Source organism: Corythoichthys intestinalis, chromosome 5 (genome assembly GCF_030265065.1).
Source record: "Corythoichthys intestinalis isolate RoL2023-P3 chromosome 5, ASM3026506v1, whole genome shotgun sequence".
Classification (NCBI taxonomy): domain Eukaryota; kingdom Metazoa; phylum Chordata; class Actinopteri; order Syngnathiformes; family Syngnathidae; genus Corythoichthys; species Corythoichthys intestinalis.
In genome coordinates, this window is record NC_080399.1 from 422,447 (window position 1) to 444,804 (window position 22,358).

Consider the following 22,358-nt stretch of genomic DNA (forward strand, 5'->3'; position numbering starts at 1 on the left):
CAGTAAATAGGAGAAAAGATACTATTCCCTTCATAACCCAATTGTATTTTCTGATTTTATTCATTTTAATTTCATCCGACTCCCTGTCTAACTGTCGTCTAGCGCCGTCAATGGCAGTGCCCGACGGGGTTCATTTTTGAAAAAAAATGTTGGTACTTTTCAGCTCCCAGACCTCCGAGCTCCATCCTGTTCGGAGGGGTGACCAACACCACGCTGGAGGTCACCTGGACCCCACCGGCGGACTGCGACCTGGACGACTTCGACGTGCGCTGGACGCCGCCCGACCGCGGTTTTGTGGTCAACCCCTACGAGAGCGGCGCGTCCGGCGGCCGGATCCTGAGAGGCCTCTTCCCCGGGCGCCTCTACAACGTCAGCCTGCGCACCGTCAGCTCCGGCGGCGAGGCTCCGCCCTCCTACAGCCTTCCAGTCTGGCGTAGCGTCCGCACCAGTAGCGTCCCTTCGGACCGTCGACCGGTTTTACGGGCGTCGCCGGACGTTCATCCCCATTTCCCGCTTCCGCAGAGCCGTCCCCCGTGACGGGCCTCCGCTGCCGCCCTCGGAGCTCCTCGTCCGTCTCCTGCTCCTGGGCGCCCCCGGAAGCCGACTTTGACTCCTACGCTATCGAGTGCGTGCGTGAGGACACGCGGACGCCGGCGTACTCGAGGCGCGCCGACCGGGGGCGGGCCGAGCACGTCGTGGGCCCGCTGGAGCCTCACAAACGCTACGCCGTGTCGGTCAAAGTCATGTCGGACGCCAGCGCCAGCGAGGCCGCGCGGGACAGCGTGCTCACCATGATCGACCGTGAGTAACCGTACCGGGAGGTTCTCTCCTGTTTGAGGGCCAGTAAAAGATCCTAAATCTCTTGCTTTGACCCTGAAATGGACCCTTAGGAAAGGTTCCGCCCCCTTAGTTGTCATGTCATGCAAAATACATGCACGTTTTTGGCAAATTCGGGCCAAACGGTATGTTGTTGGCGAAAGCCTTTTGTGCCCCTTCGCTTCCTGAAATTTTGGAATGTGTAAATGATGCAATGTGACAAACGGGTTAACATAAGACGGACCGCCTTTAGGTCCTCCGGCACCCCAGAGGCGAGTGGACGCCGCGTCGGCGCTGGCGACCGAGTCGTCCATCTTGTTCCGCTTTAACCGCAGCTGGTTCAGCGACGTCAACGGCGCCGTCAGGTTCTTCAGCGTCGTGGTCACCGAGTCCAAAGGTGGGGAGCTTTCACGATCGCTCGCTCTTAGCGTGACGACGATTCGTGCGTATGAATTGATTTTCCTTGTGTGCAACTCTTGATGAATTATGACTAGGGTGTCCAAACTTCTCTGATAAATCTTTTGGGGAGGATCCAAACAGGTCATCAGAAATCGGGCCATTGGGTAAACAGCTTTTAAAATATATTGGTTTAATTTAATTTAGAGTATGAACTCATTGGCTGCCATTGTTTGACACAGTTTGACTCCTGTTGAAGCAACTAGCTCCGTCTAGTGTTGAAGCTAAGAAGTGCAGCAGAATGTAGACTGAACTCAAGCTTTTTATTCAATGATATTTTCATCATTTGCTAGTTTGGCCCCAGTTTGGACCTCCCTGGTTTATGAGCACATCATTATTTTGTGCTCACCCCCTTATGATCACGTGTCAAATATGTTGCGGTGTCGCTTTTCCGAAGGCGAGGACAGCGTTTTGCCGGAGCGGCGCCACCCTCTGCCCTCCTACACCGACTACGCGTCCAACGTGTCCGTCCGGTCCTACCAGACGTCTCTGTTTGCCGCCGAAAGCTGCGGTGACGACATCACGGTGGGGGCGGGGGCGGAGGCCCTGGGAGGGTCCTGCCGCGACGGGCCGGGCTTCTGCGACGGACCCCTCAAAGCCGGCACCGCTTACAGGTTCCGCCGCCGCCGGCCCCGTCCCCATCCGACGACTTGAGCGGGCGTTTGTGTCGTCCTTCAGGCTGAGTGTCCGAGCCTTCACGCGGGCGTTCGACGGCGAATCTCCGCCTCTGTACGCCGACACCGTCCTGTCTCTGCCCGTGCGAACGGCACCAGGTGAGCCCGTCGCCGGATGGGGAAAGACCGACCCGATTGTGGCGCAAAACGCGCCCAGTTCGATGAAAAGCACTTCTGCTCAAGCTAAGATCAGGGGTCGCGTTAACCCAATATTTTCCGTCGTTGACCGATTTTTTAAAACGGTGACGGAAAAAACTGAAGTCCATCCGTCATTTTGACCGGTTGCAATTCACACCCCAGACCACAGGGTGGCGAGTGAGCATATTAATTAGCTATTGTCTCTCTTGATGCATGACGTCGTTGGCCTTACTCTGAAAAATGTCAAGGCAACTGAGTGTCCGAAGTTTCTTCAAAAAGCCCCAAAACGACGATGGTGTTGATAAAAGAGGTGAAAAAACAGGGACTGCACAAGCGGGCACGCAATTCAAGTCCATGCGCACCAGGAGGAAAGTGTGAGACTACGTTCAGGCCACAGCAGGTGAACTGTTCATTTCATTGTTCCATATGCTACATATGGTAGGCTACCTAACTACTGGGGCCACAGTCAGCTGTTTTTGTCACTGCGGAGAAAAAGTTACATATTCATCTGCTTGATGTGTGATGGCACGGTGTAGATTCTCTGTTAAGCTTGTTCGGACAGAATATTCATTTAAAATGAATGAAAACTAAATACTATTGAATATGTTGAAGCGGTGTGCAATGTTAAGATCCTATTCCCCTCACTATCCACTGGCGGGGGCCTGCGCTTGTCAGTGACGTTTCTTATTCTCGCTATATGATTATACAACTTTAACATTTGTTAATAATATGCTCTGTGTGTAGTATCATGCATCGCTTTTCCTTTTTAAATGGGCACTTATAAGCGAACGCAAGAAGTAACAACGGGAACATTTTTAAACAGGCATTTCACGGGAGAGCATTTCCACTCTACGGCCAATCATATAGCGAGAGCGAGTGGATAGTGAGGGGACCGCGCGCGGCTCTTAGTGTCTCTGTCACGTGACTGTCGTAGCCGGTAACGCGCTCGGCCAAATGGACACACAAGTACGGAAGGTGAATTATGCCAAACAAAGGGTCACCACTAGAGGTGTGCCAAATTTCCGATTCTTAGACTATTCGCGATTCGGCCGTGGAAGATTCGAGAACGATTCACAAACATCCAAATTCCGATTATTGAAATATGCCAAGTAAAGCAGAAGTACGACACACTCAGCGCGCCGCGCGGTCTTCGGTACGCAATTAGGGACGGAGCGAGAGTAGCTAAACATCATGCTTCTCGGGTAACGCCAATGCTCAACTCACGGCTCTAGCTCAACTCATGCCACGAGATAAAAAAAAAACAACAACATACCTGACTGCTGCCGAAAAGCTGCTACAAGCCACATTATGTTACGGTAGATATATAGGACTAGATGCATTATAGCTTCGGTATCGTTACTAGCACATCTACAAAAAACTAGATGCGGTCGTTAGTAACAGCCGCCATCTTAAAGCAGTACACTTCCCTGCAAGGCTGTTGTTGCGAACCTTCCAAGCGAACCTAATTAACTTTTTATCTAAAATACTCCTAAATCGGTAAAATATTGACTTGAATCTATCTTTAAAATAGTTTTAAAACTTTCACATGTTGAAAGTAGACAAAAGAGAAATTATGGAATAACAGGAGCAATTTTAACAACTTTAACGGTTGATTCACAACATTAAATTAATTGAAAGTAGTTTAAAGCTGCTGATATAGAATGGGGACTGGAGTTTAGAGCTGAAACGAATACTCGAGCAACTCGAGTAACTCGAGTTTAAAAACTGATCCGAGTAGTTTTATTCACCTCGAGTAATCGTTTATTTTGACAGCTCTAAGCATCACGTTTTGCTCGGACTACTTTTAATGCGGGACAACGCGCTGATGTCACGTGCGTAGAGGAAGAAGCAAAAAAAAAAAACTTACTGCAGCCGACAACCGCTACAAACGACGCCGACGTTGCTAAATACTAGCCCGCACATGCTACATTAGTTGCAGCTAGCGTCTGGTAAGTCTCATAGAGATCACATGTATGTTGAACTAGATGCGCAATGACAGACTAGGCCGCGTCTGGGCAGCGTTAGCAAACAGCCGCCATCTTAAAGCAGTAGAGCGCTAAGCGCTAATAAAAAGCGCTAAGCGCTAATATATAAGGTTAACGTTACTGTCACTACTAGCTCATCTTACGTTAGCCCTGCGGAGGGCTAGGTTTCAATCAATTAAAACCACTTTCGATGCGTGGCTAACGTGTCTTACATACAGGCTTTAACATAACATAGCGTTGTGGAGTGATAAGGGTGTCAAATAAAAACTCAATAATGCTAACTATCAATTTTAGCTCAGTAGTCATTGCTGGATAAAACACCAAGTAGCACTAGTCCCTAATGTGCTCCAATACAGCCTGTATCATACATTTATTTTGAACAGTGCAAAAACTCAAAATCCTATCAGGACCTTAACTAGAACTTAAAAATGGCTTGACACAAATAGAAATTCAATTGAAAAACGTGGGGGAAAATCCTAACTTTTAAGTGATGTGTGTTATCAAGCGTAAAGGCATTTTTAGGTGTGTGTATATATATATATACATACTGGACTGTCTCAGGAAATTAGAATACACAATATTCTAATTTTTTGAGACAGTCCTGTGTATATATACAGGACTGTCTCAGGAAATTAGAATACACAATATTCTAATTTCCTGACTGTCTCAGGAAATTAGAATATTGTGTATTCTAATTTCCTGAGACAGTCCTGTATATATACACAGGACTGTCTCAAAAAATTAGAATATTGTGTATTCTAATTTTCTGAGACAGTCCAGTATATATATATATATTGTAAATAAGATCTAAAGGTTTTTTGAGTGAAAGCAGTGAATTAGTCTTTTTTTTTTTTTAAATTCTAGTTACATCTGAGATGCAATTGTTCGCTGTTTTCAACAATATACATAAAAAATAAAGACATTGATTGACTGAAAATGATAAAATGTCTTGTTTTCTCATGTAAATCTATAATTGCTCTTCACCTAAAAATATATTTGTTTTATCCGATTACTCGATTAATCGATAGAATTTTCAGTCGATTACTCGATTACTAAAATATTCGATAGCTGCAGCCCTACTGGAGTTTTTTATTTACTGTTATTTTTGTATATTTGTTTACTGCTATATGTTAACTTGATACTGAAATAGTAATTTGGTTTAGCCTGAGAGGATTTTTGAACAATTTTGGAACTAATGTACAAAACAAATTTTTAAAAAATTTAAAAAAAGGAGTGGGGTGCATCAATAATCGTTTTATAATCGAATCGAAGCCTCTGAATCGTAATCGTAATCGAATCGTTAGGTGCCCAAAGATTCCCAGCTCTAGTCACCACAATGTCATTATCATCATTTTAAAAATTTAAGTGACGGGTCAAAATAGATTATGACCGGATTTTTATGACCCGGTCAGTCAAAATGACAGACAACGAAAAAGTCTAGCGCAACCTCTGGCTAAGATGTATCCCATTTACAGTCCAATGTATATTTTTGTGTTATATTCAGAAAAAAACTGGGGTGTCCCAACCTCTTTCTGAGGGCAAGAAAAATCAAGCTTATAAAGCTGGTTAAGCTCTTAAAACTGAGAATTGCAACATCATTTACGCTGACTTTTAGCTTCTTCTTCTTATAATTTTCAGTGATGTTTTCATCATTTTAATGCGGTTCAAGAAAAACGGCGTTCAAAACAAAACGATTCCTTCGAAAAACAGACAACCCTCTGGGTGGCTTTCCTGCCCCGGGCATAGTGGGCCATGGGGGTCCGGCGTCGGTTGGGGGGTTACGGAGGCCGGGGGTCCGGACAGGCGGGCGATGGTGGGGGCGGGCAATAGGGGGCAGTGGCACGCTTTCCCAGAGGGCCGAGTAATGGGGGGCGTGGATGGTCAGGGGGACCGCCCTAGGTCCCGGCGGGATGGCGGCGGCCCCTTTGTCGGAGCTACGGGAGGGATGGGGTGCGCTCGCTCTACGTTCACCAGGTGAACCCGTCACCAGATGGCAAAGACCTGCCCGATTGCGGCGTAAAACTGCTGGGTTGATGGTGGAGGCGGGTGTGGGGAGGTAGCGAAGGTTCCCCTCGTCCTTTCCCTGAGGCCCGGAACAGGGGCGCGGATGGTCAGGGGGACCGTCCGGGGTCCTGGCGGGATGGCGGTGGCCCCTTTGTCGGCGCTACGGGAGGAGATCTTGGCCCCCCCGATGGGCGGGGGTGGTGCCAGGGCCCTGGCGCAGTGCAGCATTTCCACTTTTCTACAAGACTATCACACTTCCGAGTGGGTTCACGCATGACTGGGTACAATTAGACACAGTCAAGCAGAAAGCTTGACGATGCCAGGATTAGCGATCAGGTAGCATAGAATAGGATGTCAAGATAGGTGATTTACACCTACTAATCACGTCTCCTTTGACTCACCTCCCCTCTCCTTGGTTATCAGGCCCCCCACATGGTGTCCAGGGGTAGATATAATTAGCACCACCGGTGATAGCACCACTCTGTCCACTGGTAGCGTAGGCGTGTAATCATGTACTTCTTGTTGTTGTTTGTTCTGCTCCTTCTCCTCTGTCTGCTTCTTTCCTTTCTGTCCCCGCATCACCCTTTCCTTGTTCGCTGCTTTCTCCTCATAAATAAACCATCATGAACAACCACAATGGGAACTCCCATGTGATACATAAAAACTGTTCAGGCCTATAGAGCCTACCCACGTACCACGTGTTCGCTGTAGGGTTCCGCCCACTTGTCCGTCAAAACATAGTGTTAACCTATTACGGCTACGTACATTTCTCCTATTTACGGCGTGTTTTTCTGCTCCTTAACATTAATAATCAAAATGGTGAAGGCGTGTGTGGCTGTTGGTTGCACTAACAGAAGATGGAAGGAGAGACTTGAAGTTTTACCGTATTCCGAGGGATCCAAAGAGAAGAGCGAAATGGACGGCTGCAATTCGACGTGAAAACTGGACACCCAAAAATCACCACAGACTATGTAGTAGTCATTTTATATCCGGTAAGATGCATTTAATATATATTTAGAGGGTTTTGGCCTGACAACCACAATTAAGATCATTGCTAGGCTAATCGCCGACAACATACGACGTAGTACGACATAGTTTCAAATTCAAGATGTTTGTGACTTCCCTTTCTTCCACCATCGTTATTTTTTGAATAATATTTAGCTGGTACCAAGTAAAAGAAACTGGCCTCGTCTACGGGGCTGACAAATAACCACAATTAAGATCATTGCTAGGCTAATCGCCGACAACATACACGTATGTATGTAGTGAGTGCTATCGCTAAACCATAAAAACATTAAAAGCCTTAACTCCATTGACAAACGACATGAAATACATTAGACTTGACAGTGGATGTTAGCAATAAAAAAAGAATTCGAATTGAAAATTTCGTAACTCACCTTTCCAAGCACAAGATAGATTCCTGCCAAACGAGGACCTGTTTCACCCAACCAGCAACGAAGTATTTATAAGTGTCCAAGCTCTTGAAGTTTTTCGTGAGAATAGGCTGATTTTGTGTGGACAAGATCATTGTAAATATCAGCGTAGCAGATGTCAGGCAGACAGGACGAAGACAGTGGGTCGAAAAACATCGATTTGGGCATCAAATATGGATCTGGCGACTGTATAGAACGAAGCTTTTCCTCATAACGCCTTTTATGCAACAGATCCAGTGAGTTTGCGGCATCAGAAAGCACCGGGTCTTCCATGAAATGCATTTTAAATTGCGCCATCAATTGAAAACAATGCTAATACAGAGTCGTTTTGACGGACAAGTGGGCGGAACCCTACAGCGAACACGTGGTACGTGGGTAGGCTCTATATTCTCTGTGTCTAAGCAGCTGAACAGGACAGGTGAAGGAAAAAAACTAAACAAAAACAGAAAATAGCCCAACCGAGCATGCAGTCTGTCAACACTGCCTGTCCCCGCCCGCCCGCCCGTCCGTCGAATGCTCAAACGTAACCGCTAGTCATGACTTCTCTCCCAGAGCCCGTCGCCGCCGGTGTCGCGGAAGGGATCGCCGCGGCCATTTTGGCGACGCTGGCCGCAGCGGCGGTGGCGGCGCTGATCGTCCACAGGCGGAAGGCACGACGCAAAAGGTACGTCCTTTGCCCGTGCGGTGGTTGCCTCGCTCTCTCGGGTTGGCCGTAACCTGCGCTGCGCGCGCCTTCTACAAGTCTGCAGGAGAGCATGTCGGTCAGCATGCGCGTGAGGAAAGAGCGAGCTTCGCCCAGAGGGGTCAGAGGGTAGGTGCGCCAGCTCCCTAGTAGGAGTTGCTCTACTTCAGAGGAAAGTCACCAGCCTTTCTTTTTTCACATTTCAGGAAACGCCACCACGCAAGCAGGTAAAAACAAACAAACGGCCGTGGCCAATGTTATACACTATCTGATTTAGTAACATAAGTATGAATACTCAGTTATTTGTTAGGTCACCAGAAATTTCATGTCATGGGTAAAGTATAGAAGAGGAATATTTTTTGCATTTTAACTTATTGACGGCATCAGGCTTCCACTCCATTTGGACTGGGATTCTTACTTATTCTTTCAGTGTTACACTATTGGTGGTCAATATTGTTGGCCCGTCCACAAATTGCCCCAAAATGAACAGGAAACTGTCCAAAATGTACAGTAATTGACCCAAAATGAACAGAAAGTGAACCATTAGTGCTCCAAAACCAACAGACATCTGACGTGAAATGAACAGGAAGTGACCTGGAAACGCCCCAAAATCAACAGGTCGTGACCAATGAACAGGACATGACCCAGAAATGCCTTAAAATGAACAGGAAATAGTCCAAAGTGTAGAGGAAGTGACCCAACATGATCAGAAAGTGCTCCAAAACCAACAGAAAGTGAGATGAAATAAACAAAGTATCCCAAAAATCAACAAGACATGACCAATAAACAGGACGTGACCCAGATATCAAATGAATTCAAATCTATGATGATCAGAAAGTCAACTATTAGTGCTCCAAAACCAACTGAATTTGACCTGAAATCCACATGAAGTGACCTGGAAATATCAACAGGAAGTGACCCATAAGTAGCCTAAAATGAACAACAGCCACTGACAATACTGACACTGCTTCACTTGAATTGGCCACTTTGATTTTTGGATGTGAATGACCTTCCTCCTTTCTTTTTTCCTTTCCGGTCCCGCCGTTGACGTTCCGTTCCGACGCCCTCTTTCAGCCCCATCAAGGCGGACGACTTCGAACGCCACTTTGAGAAACTCCGAGCCGACGCCCACTTCCTGCTTTCCGAGCAGTACGAGGTGAGGCGTCGTCGTCTCGCCTTATCGTCGATGAAAAACACTAGCATTTTTTCATCGGAATCGAAGCGGCGGCTACATGGTTTCGAAACGCCACCGTGCGTTTTCTCGTCGTCAGAGCCTGAAAGACGCGGGACGCGAGCAAACGACCGAGGCGGCGCTTCTGCCGGAGAACCGCGGGAAAAACCGTTACAACAACATCCTGCCCTGTGAGCCGCCGGCACGCTCGTACGCCCGCCCGGCCGACCGCGCGTCCCTGACACAATTTGTCCTCGCAGACGACGCGACGAGAGTCAAGCTGGCCTACGTGGATGACGACTTGTGCTCGGACTACATCAACGCCAGTTACATTCCCGTGAGAAGCCAAAATGACCAAGTCGGAAGCCCGGCCTCGCTTTTCTCTCCGCCGCGGGCTTTCGCCGGAGACCGGACGCGGACTGAGTCTTTCTTTCTACCCTGTGTCTTTTGCGGTTGGAGGGCGAGCATTTCCGCCGTGAGTACATCGCCACCCAGGGGCCGCTGCCGGGAACTAAGGACGATTTCTGGAAGATGGCCTGGGAGCAAAACGTCCACAATATCGTCATGCTCACGCAGTGTGTGGAGAAAGGACGGGTAGGGACGCGCGCCTCGCATCCTACGGCAAAATCTGGCATCGTAACCTGGCATTTCCCGGCGCAAATACAACAGAAAGAACGCGTCAACGGCCGGTCTTCAAAAAATTGGCGCCGCAAACACTTGCGAGCAGGAGCCATCCATACGCTTGATTTGGAAAGTCACCAGGACCGGATGGCTTTTGCCAGCATTTGAACTCCCGGTGACTTCCCAATCCCGCCCGCTTCGCTCTCGGTGACTTTCCATCCTGTATTTGCAAAACACATTGACATAAAAGTGCTTTGAAATGCTGCAACAAGTGACTTTAAAATGATGTTAGAGCATAGTTTGGACCCAAACCCATCCCCGAGTGGCAGAAAAGGCTTCATCGTGAATGAGTTTCCTTTCTCAGATGCCTTGGCCCCGTCCACTAAAAAATAACCAGATATCGCATCCAGAAGAGTAACAGATTTTTGCTGTCTGCTAGCATAGCATAGCATAGCCTATCCTAGCCATAGGCTTTCTTGTCAGTTGTTGCTATTTGAGCGAGGCTTCTGTCATTCTGTCAAGCTACATAGAACAGCACTGGAAGCTCAAGCCTTCCCTAAAATAACGATGACATGGCCAAAAAGACAGTGAACTTTCTTTTCTACATGACATTGCTCCCCTTTAAAGAATGATTTTTGGTGTGGAATTAGGTCAAATGCGACCGCTACTGGCCGGCGGACCAGGATCCCCTTTACTACGGCGACCTGATCGTCCAGATGACGTCTGAGTCGGCACTTCCCGAGTGGACCATCCGAGAGTTCCGCATCTGCAGCGTAAGCGAAGACCGACCGACCGACCGACCGATTGACGCCTGAACGCGCGTGTCACGCCAGTTTTTTTTACCCGTGTCAGGAGGACGATCCTCGGCGGGTGCGTCTGGTCCGTCATTTCCACTTCACCGTGTGGCCCGATCACGGCGTTCCCGACAGCACCCGCTCGCTGGTTCACTTTGTCAGAACCGTCAGAGACTTTGTCGCCAGGAGTCCGGCCGGCGGACCCACCGTCGTCCACTGCAGGTACGCAAAACGACTAGGAGAAGACGAGCTCGCGCCCTGAAGGCCGTCACTGCTTCTGCCGCCAATTAAAAGGAGCTCGTCGCAAGTAGATGTCCGAGGTTAGCAGCCAATGAACCTTCGTTCATTAAGAAGGGTCCCGCTGTGGCACGCGGTACTCGCCCGTCTGGGCTCCCTGCTTTCGAAGAGTCATCAGATCAAGTTTTTCATCTGCCTTGGGGGTCCCCTGCTTTCAAACCTTCAATATCCCTAATAATGATAACAATAATAATAAGCCCGAGCCCTTTTCCGCATCATGAAGGCACCAAAAAGGGTCGTAGAAGGCGAGTACGGCTGGCCTTGCTCGGATTCATTTCCTCTGCAAATGGTTTGGATGTCTGTTAGCTCAGTGAGTTAAGCAGCAAAAAATGAGTTGGGAAATAAACTTTCATTTGAATGGAAATGCATTGACTTTGTTGGGAACGTGACCCTTACCAACATGGCTGCCCAGTTGGGGCCAGTGTTGTTTTTGCAGCCCTTGTAATTTCGTCTTAATCTTTTGGACGAAAATAGTTCTTAGTCATATTCTAGTCATTTCGAAATGTTTTCGTTAAGTTTTGGTTGATGATGACTCAAAATTGCTTTGTCTGTAAAATTAAAAAAAATATCAATCAGTTTCCAACAATTTGGAATAAACATGGACAGACGAACACATATTGTTGCATCTACGAGGACAACGCAAACTTGGTGATGATAATACGCACTCAGAAGGAAAACGGTGCATCGTTTTCAATGAATTCTACACACCAATAGTATACTATCAAATAAGTTGTCCGGAGTTTAAGGACTTTTCACGCTTCTGCCGACAATTGAAATGAGTTTGACGTCCAATCCGTTTGAAGTAGGAGGGTGGCCGTGTTCGTTCATTGGCTGCCATCCATCCCGCTTCAAATGGATTGGACGTCACTAAGCGGTGTCCGAGCAAGCCGTAGATAGCAGTGACATTCAGTATTAACAGAAATGAAATGGTCATTTTTCTGGCGCAGCGCCGGCGTGGGACGCACGGGCACCTTCGTGGCGCTGGACCGGCTCCTGCAACAGTCGGACACGACGGACACGCTGGACATTTACGGCTGCGTCTGGCAACTGCGCCTGCACCGTTCGCACATGCTGCAGACTGAGGTGTGCGTGCCAATTCTGAATGCTGAAAAGGTCAGGGAAAAACATTTCACCCGTTTATGTGTGCAGCGTCAGTACGCGTTTCTTCATCAATGCATCAGCGACGTGCTGCGAGCCAGGAACTTGATTGTGTACCAAAACCTCGGCGCCGGTCAGGTCAGTGCAGTGCTCTTCTTCTTCTTCTTTGAGCTCTTTACTCCTCTTTCGGCACGACTCCGTTAGCTATAGCGAGGGATTTTCGGAGGCTTCCGATTCTTTGTGTGTACTTTGGGGATCTTCGCAAGTGCTTTTGTAGCCTGAACAGATGTCCCGGCGGGCGGCAAAACTACATTTACACGGACAAAATGACCTTCATCCGATCGGTATTCCGATTAAAATGGTGGTAGGATGCACTGTTTTTTTCATAGACACTAAAAGTATTAGGACTTGCGTGTTCATGCATCAGAAGTTCCGTCGAAACAACTGATTTTTATGTGCGCGGATGGACGCCCCCTTCACTTGGTGTCGTAATTATGGTTAGAAGCTAGCCTTTTAAGTGTGACACTATCGTAATGACGATAATAAGTGGTTCCTTATTTCTGGCATACAGTATATTGGTCATGTCTCAGTCTTAGACTGCTTTGAGTCTTTGGTCTTGACACCCCAAAGTCTTGACCTCAATATCCGTGATTCCAGATTTCCAGCAAGTCTCGGTCGTGTCTCTATCTTAGTTTAGGTCATGAACTCAATCTTGTTTTGGTCTTCATCCCAAAACTCTTGATACTGACTTCATTTTAGTGATTCCTGATTTCTGGCATACAGCATCTTGGTCATGTCTTGGGTTAGACTTGTTTCAGTCTTGGTCTTGACTTTCAAAAATCTTGATCTCAATATCAAGGATTCCTGATTCTTGTACGTACAGTATCTTGGTCATGTCTCGGTCTTGGTTTAGGTCTTCATGTCAGCCTTGGTCTTAACCGCAAAACTATTGATCTTGACTTCATGTTAGTGCCTCCTGTGTTTGGGCAAGTCTCTATTTTGTCTCAATCTTTGTTTAGGTTGCAGTCTGGTTTCAGTCTTGGTCTTGACTTCCAAAAGTCTTGATCTTCATCTCAGTGCTTCTTCATTCCTGTAAAGTCTCTGTTGTGTCTCAGTCATTTTTTTGGTTTTGATCTTTGAGCTCCCCAAAATTCTTGACCTTGGTCTTAATCTTGGTGATTCCCGATTTTGGGCAAGTCTTGGACGTATCTTAGTGTTACTTAAGGTCTCGCTTTCGTTTTAGTCTTTCTTGACCCTCCCCACACACACAACTCTTGATCTTGACCTGATACCTGTGATTACTGATTTGCAGCAAGTCTTAGTTATGTCTCAGTCTTTATTTAGGCCATGATCTTGTTTTGATCTTGGTCTTGACTTTAAAAACTCTTCTTCTTGACATCATCTTAGTGATGTTGCAAATTTATTAATCTCCTATTTTTGCTCAAATGTTCAGTTACAAGCAAAAACTTACCGTTTGTATTTTGGTGCATTCTCTTCTTGTTGTTGTCGTCGATGAATGAAAAGGTCTATACAACCACAAACCAAAATGAAGTCCACGTCCAATGTTTTTTTTTCGCTACGACAACACGAGCACTTGAACAGGACGTGTTCCTAATTAGCAATTATCAAGTGATGAGTTTCATCTTTCCCAGAGCGTTTGAAGGCAGCACGACCAAATCAAGATTTTGGAATCAAGGGTTTTCATGTCCACCGATCGGATGACCAATCGACATAAGCAGCCCCTCTCATTCAGAATAGAATCCTGATCAGCATGGGTTAGAATATTCCCAATGGTATGTGTCTTTTTATTCCGATCAGGCATTTAATCCCAATAAGTGTCCATGTAAATGTAGCCAATGAGTAAAGAGATACTTTATGTATGCTAGTTGTGGGTTCATTTGAATGTCATTGGCATTGACTTTGTTGGGAACGTCGCCCCTACCAACATGGCCGCCTGCCCTGAGGCCATTTTGCTCTGAATTGAAATGAGTTGAAGGGTCTTTGCTCTTTTGTTGTTTTTTTTTTTGTATTTGTTTGTGTGTTTGTGTCTTCAATGTTGTGTGTCCTCAGACGCCTTGTGTGCGACCTTAACATCCGAAGACGATCCTGACCTACAGATGACGTCACGGAAATGAGACGTCTGCTGGAAGTGTTCTTTGGGATGTGACACCTCGACGCAGGCATTTGGATGGATGAACGCTCTTTTCTTGAGGAAAACTTTTGTTTTGAGCAAATCTATTAGTATGAAAGCTGTTCGTGCTCGCGCAGTCGAGAGCGCATTATTATGATGATGGTTATCAATTGAAAGTATATTAAAAAACATAATCAAACCAAAACAATAAGTCTCGGTGTTCTTCTTGGAGACGAAAGAGTGGCGCATGCGCACACTCGGCTGGCGTGAGCTCGGAGGCGAGCGAAGATGCTAGCTAGTAGCCGATTGGCTAGCGGTTGGGTGGCTGGCGTTCGGCCGGTTCCTGATTGGCTAACCTGCTGTAGCCGTCTCCCAATTGGCTGCGTTGCTCTGGGCAGGCTCATAATTGGCCAGCTCCAGTTGGCTCTCGGCTGCTCGTCTCCTCCTTACTGGGGAAGTTTTGTGGCCAACTTTGAGCCGGACGAGGACGAAAGAGCGGGGGAGGCAAGCAAGGTTTTTTTTGTATTTTTTTTTTTTTTAAATTTGGTCTGTTCCCCCCTCCAACTCCCGGCCCTCCTCACCTCCACCCCCGGACGGCGTCAACGTCGCTCGCGGTCGGCGGTGAAGCGCCGACGACTCTCGATGGATTTGGGGCGCTTCTCGTCGCTTCTTGCTCGTTAAACCAACTTGGAAGAAGTTTTGCCATTTTTTTCGTAGGAGAGGGACCAGAGGAGGAAAGGGAAAGATGGACGCGGCGGAGCTCGTGTAGCAGCGGGGGCTAATGCTAAGCTAAGTGTTGCCCATGCTAACGCCGTCGGAGCTGGAGCGACCGCCGCGTGTCGACTTCCGTCGCCCTTGGAGGCCTCCAGTCGGCTGCGAGTTGCTTTAGTTCTGTGAGTTGGTCTGTCATTCGTTTTTGTCAGTGTTCTTCTTCTTCATGTCGAAGCCTCACTTGCTATATATGCTAAAGTAGCCCGCTGTTGGTTAGCGTAGCGTAGCGAGTGGCTGCCATCACAACACACGACTTGTGTGTTGATTGAACCAAAACTTTTTTCCCCCTCAACTTTTGGACTTTCGTTATTTTGGGAATGTTGCTACGAAGAAAAGTCTTGGGGTTTTTTTGTCGGCGCGAGCAGCTTTTCCCCATTTCTAGGCACTAAAAGTCATCTTTTTCACTCATTTTTGTTTTGAGTTCTACAAGGGTAACCGATGTCCCATTTTACTTCATTCCAAAAATTAAAAATAGAAATGAAGGTGTAGGTGTAAATGTTTACTATTATTTGGTTCATTGATAGGCACTTAAATACAAATGTATAGGTCTCATTTTTTGATTAAATTCGTTAATGGCCCTTTTTATTTCATTTAAAAAAAAAAAAACGAAATGAAATGAAATAATAGGAGAAAATGCAAATTATTTGGCCCATTGATTTTTGTGATCCATATTAGGACCCACTTAATGTTTTCAGCCACATCTCAGTCGATTTGTTCTTTTAAATAATCAAACGTTGAATACATTTGACATTGACAACATATGACTCGACTTGACCTTTGACATCATTTTGGCAGAGTCCTTGTACAAGCCAATATGGCGAGGTGGGTCATCATCATCATCATCAGAGAATATTTCGCGTACATAATATCAGATGCAAACAACGATTGGACAGGTAAAAATCCAATTTCCTCATCACTTTGAAAAGTCCCCATTATTGCAGTTATCAACGAGTGACCGAAGCTAATCAACAGTGACTTTGAACTTCTTAGTTTCAAAACAAGACTTTCTCTGAGGATAGTTCCAAAGCATGCCGCAAGAGGGCACACAAGGTTGAAATCACAAATAGGTAATATCGGGCCCGCAGGTGTGCAGCATAAAATGGTATTTTTTGAGAGTTTTGTGCCTTTTTGTGGTCAGTATTCCATTAATGTCAATTGCGGTGGTCTACAAAACTTTATTTTCAGAGATAAACATGGTTGAATGGTACTTGCTGTGGTGACATGGATCGGAAAAATGTCTTTATATGAATGCATTATGTCCACTTCCCTTTAAGCGATGCATTGAAAATGGCGAACTATGTCAACGGTCTTGCCTACACAAGATGTTGTGAAATTGTTGACCTTTTTTTAAAAAAAAAAAAATCCCAGGAATAACCATTTCAACGACTACCTGTTTTCACCTAAATTGCTTGGATTTGAACATTTGGGGCAAATTCTGTATCTCAAAAACGTGAGCCAATTGACACTTTTGTCCTCATTTTTCAATAGTAGTCTCACTACTTTTTATCCAGGAAGCATTTAGCCTGTAGACCAGTGTTGTTATAAGCCTATCCCAACGAACGATATTGAAGATGTTCTCCCTAAATATGCAATAATTGTATTGATATGAACTCTTAGTTCACGGAAGTGGACAATTAACCCATTTATAGAGCAGGTGACTATTTTGGCCTTTTGTACATTTAATAACCCTGTCTACAGCAGCCAATGAGTTACCAAGACGTGTATTTTACTAGCACTTTTTGATTGACAATTTTCAGCGTAAGGTGATGCGAATGGATTGTCCTATTAGAGTTGGCGATTGTTACTGACATCGATGTTTTTTCCAGCCGATTCCCTCGCCAATCCCGCCCGCCCGTGACCGAGGTTCGCGTGCTGACCGTTGCGCCGCTGACCATGGAGGAAGACCTCAAGTAGGCGGTCCCATGCGCCGGCGTCGCGACGTTGCGCTCGTCCCTCACATTTCCGGGCCGTGTTTATCCGCAGATCGGCCGCGCGGGCGCAGTGAGGCATCATGGGTAGTAGCTGTTCAAGCTGTCCAGACAAAGAGTTGATTGCGGATAATCATCACAGTAAATTCAAGGTAAGCGATGAGTGAAAATCTCAAGTGAAACAGCGCTTTGTTATACTGTACTTGTGCCACAAATTGGACGTCTGGAGATGGAGAGGATTTCTCCACCGTGTCCAGTCATTATTTTCTTGTGAATTGAATTGCGTTTGTCCCCGTAGCGGTTTGGGCAAAGTCCTCGATCTCAAGAATGGGTTATTTCATTTCACGATAGTGATATGCCACCATACTATGTATTTTTGAATCATTTGATGAAAAGGAAGCTACAATGCACTATGACAACTCTGCTCCCCCATGCACTTTCTTATTTGCTACATAGCTAAAACAAGTGCATGCCTATTACCTAAGCTAGTGAAATACTTGAAACCATTTAGCGCTAACAGGGTTTTCCCTTGGATTTTTTTGAAGCTGTGGTGGTGGGTGAGTCTAACAGCCTCGCCGTGTCGTGCCATGGCAAAATTGTGTTATAGCATGACAAATGAGACCCCCCCCCCTCCAAGAAGAACCATAACAAAGATCTATTTGAAATATTTCATTAGCCGGGCTAATGTCGTAGCTCTCAGCTACGGTACAGGTACGTAAAATGGCTAGCTGATCACAGTGACGTTACCCGACGTAATAATTAGTGCTGTCAAATTTATCGCTTGAACGGGCGGTAATTAATGCTTTTTAATTAGGGAATGACCCGCTCATGCATTGCCACAATCAGATTACAATGACTCTGTTTTTTGCACAGTGAGAGCTAAGAGGCAGAGAAAGGCAGTGGACACGGGCGTTCATTGAACCGCGCCGTTTGTTGGCTTAAGCTTCGGCAACTCCTTCACAATAAACATAAGTATCATTAAGTGAAAGCACAACAAAAATAATATTCCTATCGCTCAAAAAAAACAGTGTTCACAAAAAGAAAAGCTGGCATTCCCAATCAAAATAGCTATCCAAAACACACATAAAACTTACTCAGACTTTGGTCAAACTCTATTCAAACATTTCGTTTAGCTCAACAAATACACCAGATGCAATATTTAGTCACAATATACAAACTGTCAGAGGTCTCGTACATTGTGAAGCCAGCACTCAAATGACCGTGAAGTACAATAGACCCAGTCTTTGAAAAAAAACAAACAAACGGGGAGCTGCGGCGTCAGTCAAGGGACCAAACGCACTCATTGGCTTGATTTCTAAGTAATTTAAAACTCGCCATTGACACCGCGTGGTGTATTTCAATCACTATCTTACGTAGTTAAAGACACTGTGGAAGAACGGCTGTGATGTCACCGCTCGGCGACCTCAACAATGGCGAGCTGCTAGTTTGTTTTTTGATTGAAAATTTTACAAATTTTATTAAAACGAAAACATTAAGAGGGGTTTAATATAAAATTACTATAACTTGTGCTAACATTTATCTTTTAAGAATTGCAAGTCTTTCTTCCCTGGATCCCTTTCACAGAAAGAATGTTAATAATGTTAATGCCATCCTGTGGATTTGTTGTTATAATAAACAAATACAGTACTTATGGACAGCTTGTCAAATATATATATCCATCTTGTCTTTTCATTCCAACAATAATTTACAGGAAAATATGGCATATTTTAGAGATGGTTTGAATTGCGATTCATTACGATGAATTCATTTTTAAGCTGTGATTAACTCAATTCAAAATTTTAATCGTTTGACGTCTTTTTTTTTTCTAGTAGCCATAGTACGACTTACACCTCGGGGTCGGCAACCCAAAATGATGAAGGAGCCATATTTGACAAAAAAACAAACAAAATGATACAGTATTTCTGGAGCTGCAAAAAAATGAAAAACCTTGTATAAGCCTTATAAGGAAAACAACGCTGGCTGTATGTATGGGCATTAGCACTAAGTTGGCTTCAAATACATAATTAGCCTTCATGATGAAATGCAGTGGATCCTATAGAAAATGATGCACCGCGGGACTACTCTGTTGTGCCATGCCACCTCAAGTTCATTACAATATTAATGAACTGAAAGAATGTTTGTGCCATGTTTGTCATCTTACAGAAAGCATACTAAAACAAAAAATATACTTCCCCATCTTTTTCCATTTTGAAAAAGCTCCAGGTATCCACTAGGGCAGCGCTAAAGAGCTGTGGGTGGCAGATCTTCCTTGTAGTCCTTCTTTTTCCTTTCATTTGGCCCTAATACATACGTACTACATTATCGCAACAATAATAGTCCTACTGTTAACGGACCCATTTCGTGGAGTAGTGGGGGAAATTGTAATAGTTGTGTAAAGAGTTATACTAGTTGAGTAGTTTTTGTTGTTGTTGTTCGTGAACTACAGGTACCATTAACTTAGCAAGGAGAGGTACGAGAGGTCTTTTTCGAGTGACCCAGAGCTCGCGAAACTCTGGGGAGGAAAAAAAGCACATTTATCAAAGTTTCGTCAGCCGTGATGGTGTATATCCGTCCGCCGAAACAGCCTGAGAGCACAGATATAAGTAAGCCTGCCCCTCTGCTTTTGGACGCGTTGTCGACAATAGCGTGGCGGCGCTCTGAAAATAGCTCTATTTTGGCCACGCCTCTCGGCGCAAATTCATTCAAACTCTGTCGTCCGTCCAAGACGGCTGTCCGCCTCTCACTTTTGCCGAAAAGGCCGATCCAAACTACTGTAATGCCCCAGATATGGGGAAGAAGGAGATGAGTCTGTATTGGCTTACCCATTTTATTGTGGTAACAATAATAAAGAAAAAAAATAACAGCGGGCCGCCACGACGTGCGACCGCTATCTCTCGCTATCCCGCCCTTTCTCCCATTCGTCCTACTCGCTTTCCCCCTGCGTCCCAGCTCCCCAGTCCGATCGTCTTTTAAGGGGGGCTCCCGTAGTTACGGACATCACGCCTTTAAAAACTCTCATTTGCAAAGCGTGGCGGCTTTTATTTTGGTGGTGTAGTGTGCCACGATCTATTATGTGTAGGAGAAGCCCTGTGGTGTAGCCTTGTGCCTCCCAGCATGCATGGCGGCGCTTTAGACGTCATTAACATTCATGTTGTGTGATCATTATTTCTTCAGTTACCGTTCCAGTTGTTTTCATGACTTGCTAGTGATGCTATTTAGTTATGTGACCATTTTAGTTTCATTTTATCACGATGAGTTGGAATGACATTTGATGTATTCATCTGCTATGATTTGTCGGTTGTCTTGCGCAAGTGAATGATGTACTCAGATCTTACACAGACAACTGTTGAAAGTTGAATTTTAATGACACCCCAACTAAGCATTCTTGTTTAGCGACATCTAGAAGCCACTCTAAGCATAGCTGATGTGCTAAACTGAGACCTGCAAGTGAATGAGGGCTGTGGGCACAGTTGTATTTTGACATGTTGGCGATACAAATCGTCTACACTTTATATCGTAACATCGTTACGAAAAGCGGCGTGATATCAAGTATTTTATTTTGTTGGAAGTAAAGGTCCATTTTGGCAGGTGATCAACGTGGACGACGATGGGAACGAGCTGGGCGCCGGCGTGATGGAGCTGACGGACGGCGAGCTGGTCCTGCACACGCATCGCCGGGACGACGTCAGGTGGCCGTACCTGTGCCTGCGCCGCTACGGCTACGATTCCAACCTCTTCTCCTTCGAGAGCGGACGCCGCTGCCAGACCGGGCAAGGTGAAGACAGTTCAGGCGGGGTCGTCTCGACCGCGAAACGTAATAGGAGTCCCTCTGTCCCCTCGTAGGCATTTTCGCGTTCAAGTGCGCTCGCGCAGAGGAAATCTTCAACAAACTGCAGGAAGTCATGCACAGTCACAGCATCAGCGTGGTGGAGGAAGCCGTGATGGACGCCGGCCACCAGGGGGCGGCGCTCTCCCCCGCAGGTACCCGGCCCCCGTCGCGCGGCGGTCCCGAAGACCGGCTAACGGACGCCTGCGTTTCAGCCCTCGGCTACTCGGCGCCCAACGGCGTGTCGCGGATCCCGTCGGCCGGCGACGTCCCGTCCCAGCCGTCCAGTCGCCACCCGTCGGTGGCCAGCGCCCGGCTGCCGTCGGTGGGAGAGGAGTCCACGCACCCCCTGCTGGTGGCCGAGGAGAGCGCGCCGCAGGCCCGCGAGGACGAGCGTGGCGACGCCGGCGGTTTCCGGGCACACACGTACGTCAACACCGAGGAACCGGCGCCGGAGAGCCCGGCCTCCCCCGAGGCCCGTCGCCCGTCCACCCCTCCCCGGGCCCCCTCGGAGCCCCGGGTGCTGCTGGAGCCGCAGGGCGCGCGCTTTGTGCTGGGGCCCACCCCGGTTCAGCGGCGGCTGCGGGAGGCGGGGGAGGGCGCCGGCCGGACGGGCGCACCGCCGCCGGCGTCCCGCTGCCAACGCCCGCCCCTGCCGTCCCCCGACCCGCACAACGTCAACAACTCGGCGCAGCGGCGCACGGCGCTGCTGGACTACGAGAACCTGCCGGCCCTGCCGCCCGTGTGGGAGGCGCGCAAGCCCGGCCGGGACCGGGAAGAGGGCGGCGGCCCGGGGACGCCTTCGCCGCCGACGCCCTCGCCGGACGGCCCGCCGACGCCCTCGCTCAACGGCTTCGGACACGAGCACTCGCACAACTACGTGAACACGGAGAACGTGACGTCGCCCCTGCGGCCCGACACGGCGCGGCGCCGCTCGGACGGGCCCAGCGTCTTCAACTTTGACTTGCGGCGAGCGGGCGAGGCGGCCAAGACGCTCAACTACATCGAGGTGGAGATGGACAACGGGGACGGGCCGGGCACGCCGCGCACGCCCGCCTCGCCCCCGCCGCCCGGCACGCCCACGCGTCGCACCGAGCTCTACGCCCTGATCGACATCGAGCGCACGGCCGCCATGTCCAACCTGCAGAAGGCGAGGCCGCGGGACGACGGCACCTCGCGCAAGACGCGCCACAACAGCACCGAGCTGCCCAGCAAGAGCGCCGCGTGACGCCGGACTGTGTTCTTCTTCTTCTATGGTACAAATCAGTATTACTGAAACAAGCATTCCATTGAGCTCTTTCCATGCTGCTGGTACACGACTTCCTTTTCGAATTCCGCCACAATAAACCCGTCTTCTGTTTGTAGTCAGTCTTCCCGAAACGCTTCGAAATGTACCGAGTCAAATCTTCTCCGTCGTTAAATGTTCTCTGTGTCTTAAAAAGGCTTTGAATTAGGTCTTCCTCGGCTGCCTTCGACGGATGTCCGATCCTTTTGAAGCGGGAGGGCCGGCGGCGAACGAACGAACGGCAGCCG

At 47.4% G+C, this 22,358-nt stretch overlaps 2 protein-coding genes across 2 annotated transcripts in view; both read left to right on the forward strand.

Moving 5' to 3' along the window:
• LOC130916107 (receptor-type tyrosine-protein phosphatase beta-like) overlaps positions 1-14,533 on the forward strand; it is a 31,530-nt gene extending 16,997 nt beyond the window's left edge. Inside the window, exons 14-30 of the mRNA XM_057836539.1 lie at positions 164-448; positions 523-801; positions 1,070-1,213; positions 1,670-1,886; positions 1,951-2,045; positions 8,059-8,170; positions 8,249-8,317; positions 8,395-8,415; positions 9,263-9,344; positions 9,460-9,550; positions 9,620-9,696; positions 9,819-9,953; positions 10,631-10,753; positions 10,833-10,996; positions 12,019-12,154; positions 12,221-12,307; positions 14,240-14,533. Coding sequence (XP_057692522.1) covers positions 164-448; positions 523-801; positions 1,070-1,213; positions 1,670-1,886; positions 1,951-2,045; positions 8,059-8,170; positions 8,249-8,317; positions 8,395-8,415; positions 9,263-9,344; positions 9,460-9,550; positions 9,620-9,696; positions 9,819-9,953; positions 10,631-10,753; positions 10,833-10,996; positions 12,019-12,154; positions 12,221-12,307; positions 14,240-14,260 — 2,138 coding nt within the window. The 3' untranslated portion in view covers positions 14,261-14,533. The remainder of the gene's footprint in view (positions 1-163; positions 449-522; positions 802-1,069; positions 1,214-1,669; positions 1,887-1,950; positions 2,046-8,058; positions 8,171-8,248; positions 8,318-8,394; positions 8,416-9,262; positions 9,345-9,459; positions 9,551-9,619; positions 9,697-9,818; positions 9,954-10,630; positions 10,754-10,832; positions 10,997-12,018; positions 12,155-12,220; positions 12,308-14,239) is intronic.
• Positions 14,534-14,710: 177 nt separating this feature from the next.
• LOC130916108 (fibroblast growth factor receptor substrate 2-like) lies at positions 14,711-22,189 on the forward strand. Its single transcript, XM_057836540.1, has 6 exons — positions 14,711-15,193; positions 16,898-16,981; positions 17,055-17,151; positions 20,588-20,774; positions 20,843-20,980; positions 21,041-22,189. Exons 3-6 carry the CDS (start codon positions 17,083-17,085, stop codon positions 22,051-22,053), a joined length of 1,407 nt encoding a protein of 468 aa, XP_057692523.1. The 5' UTR covers positions 14,711-15,193; positions 16,898-16,981; positions 17,055-17,082; the 3' UTR covers positions 22,054-22,189.
• The last annotated feature ends 169 nt before the right edge of the window (positions 22,190-22,358 follow it).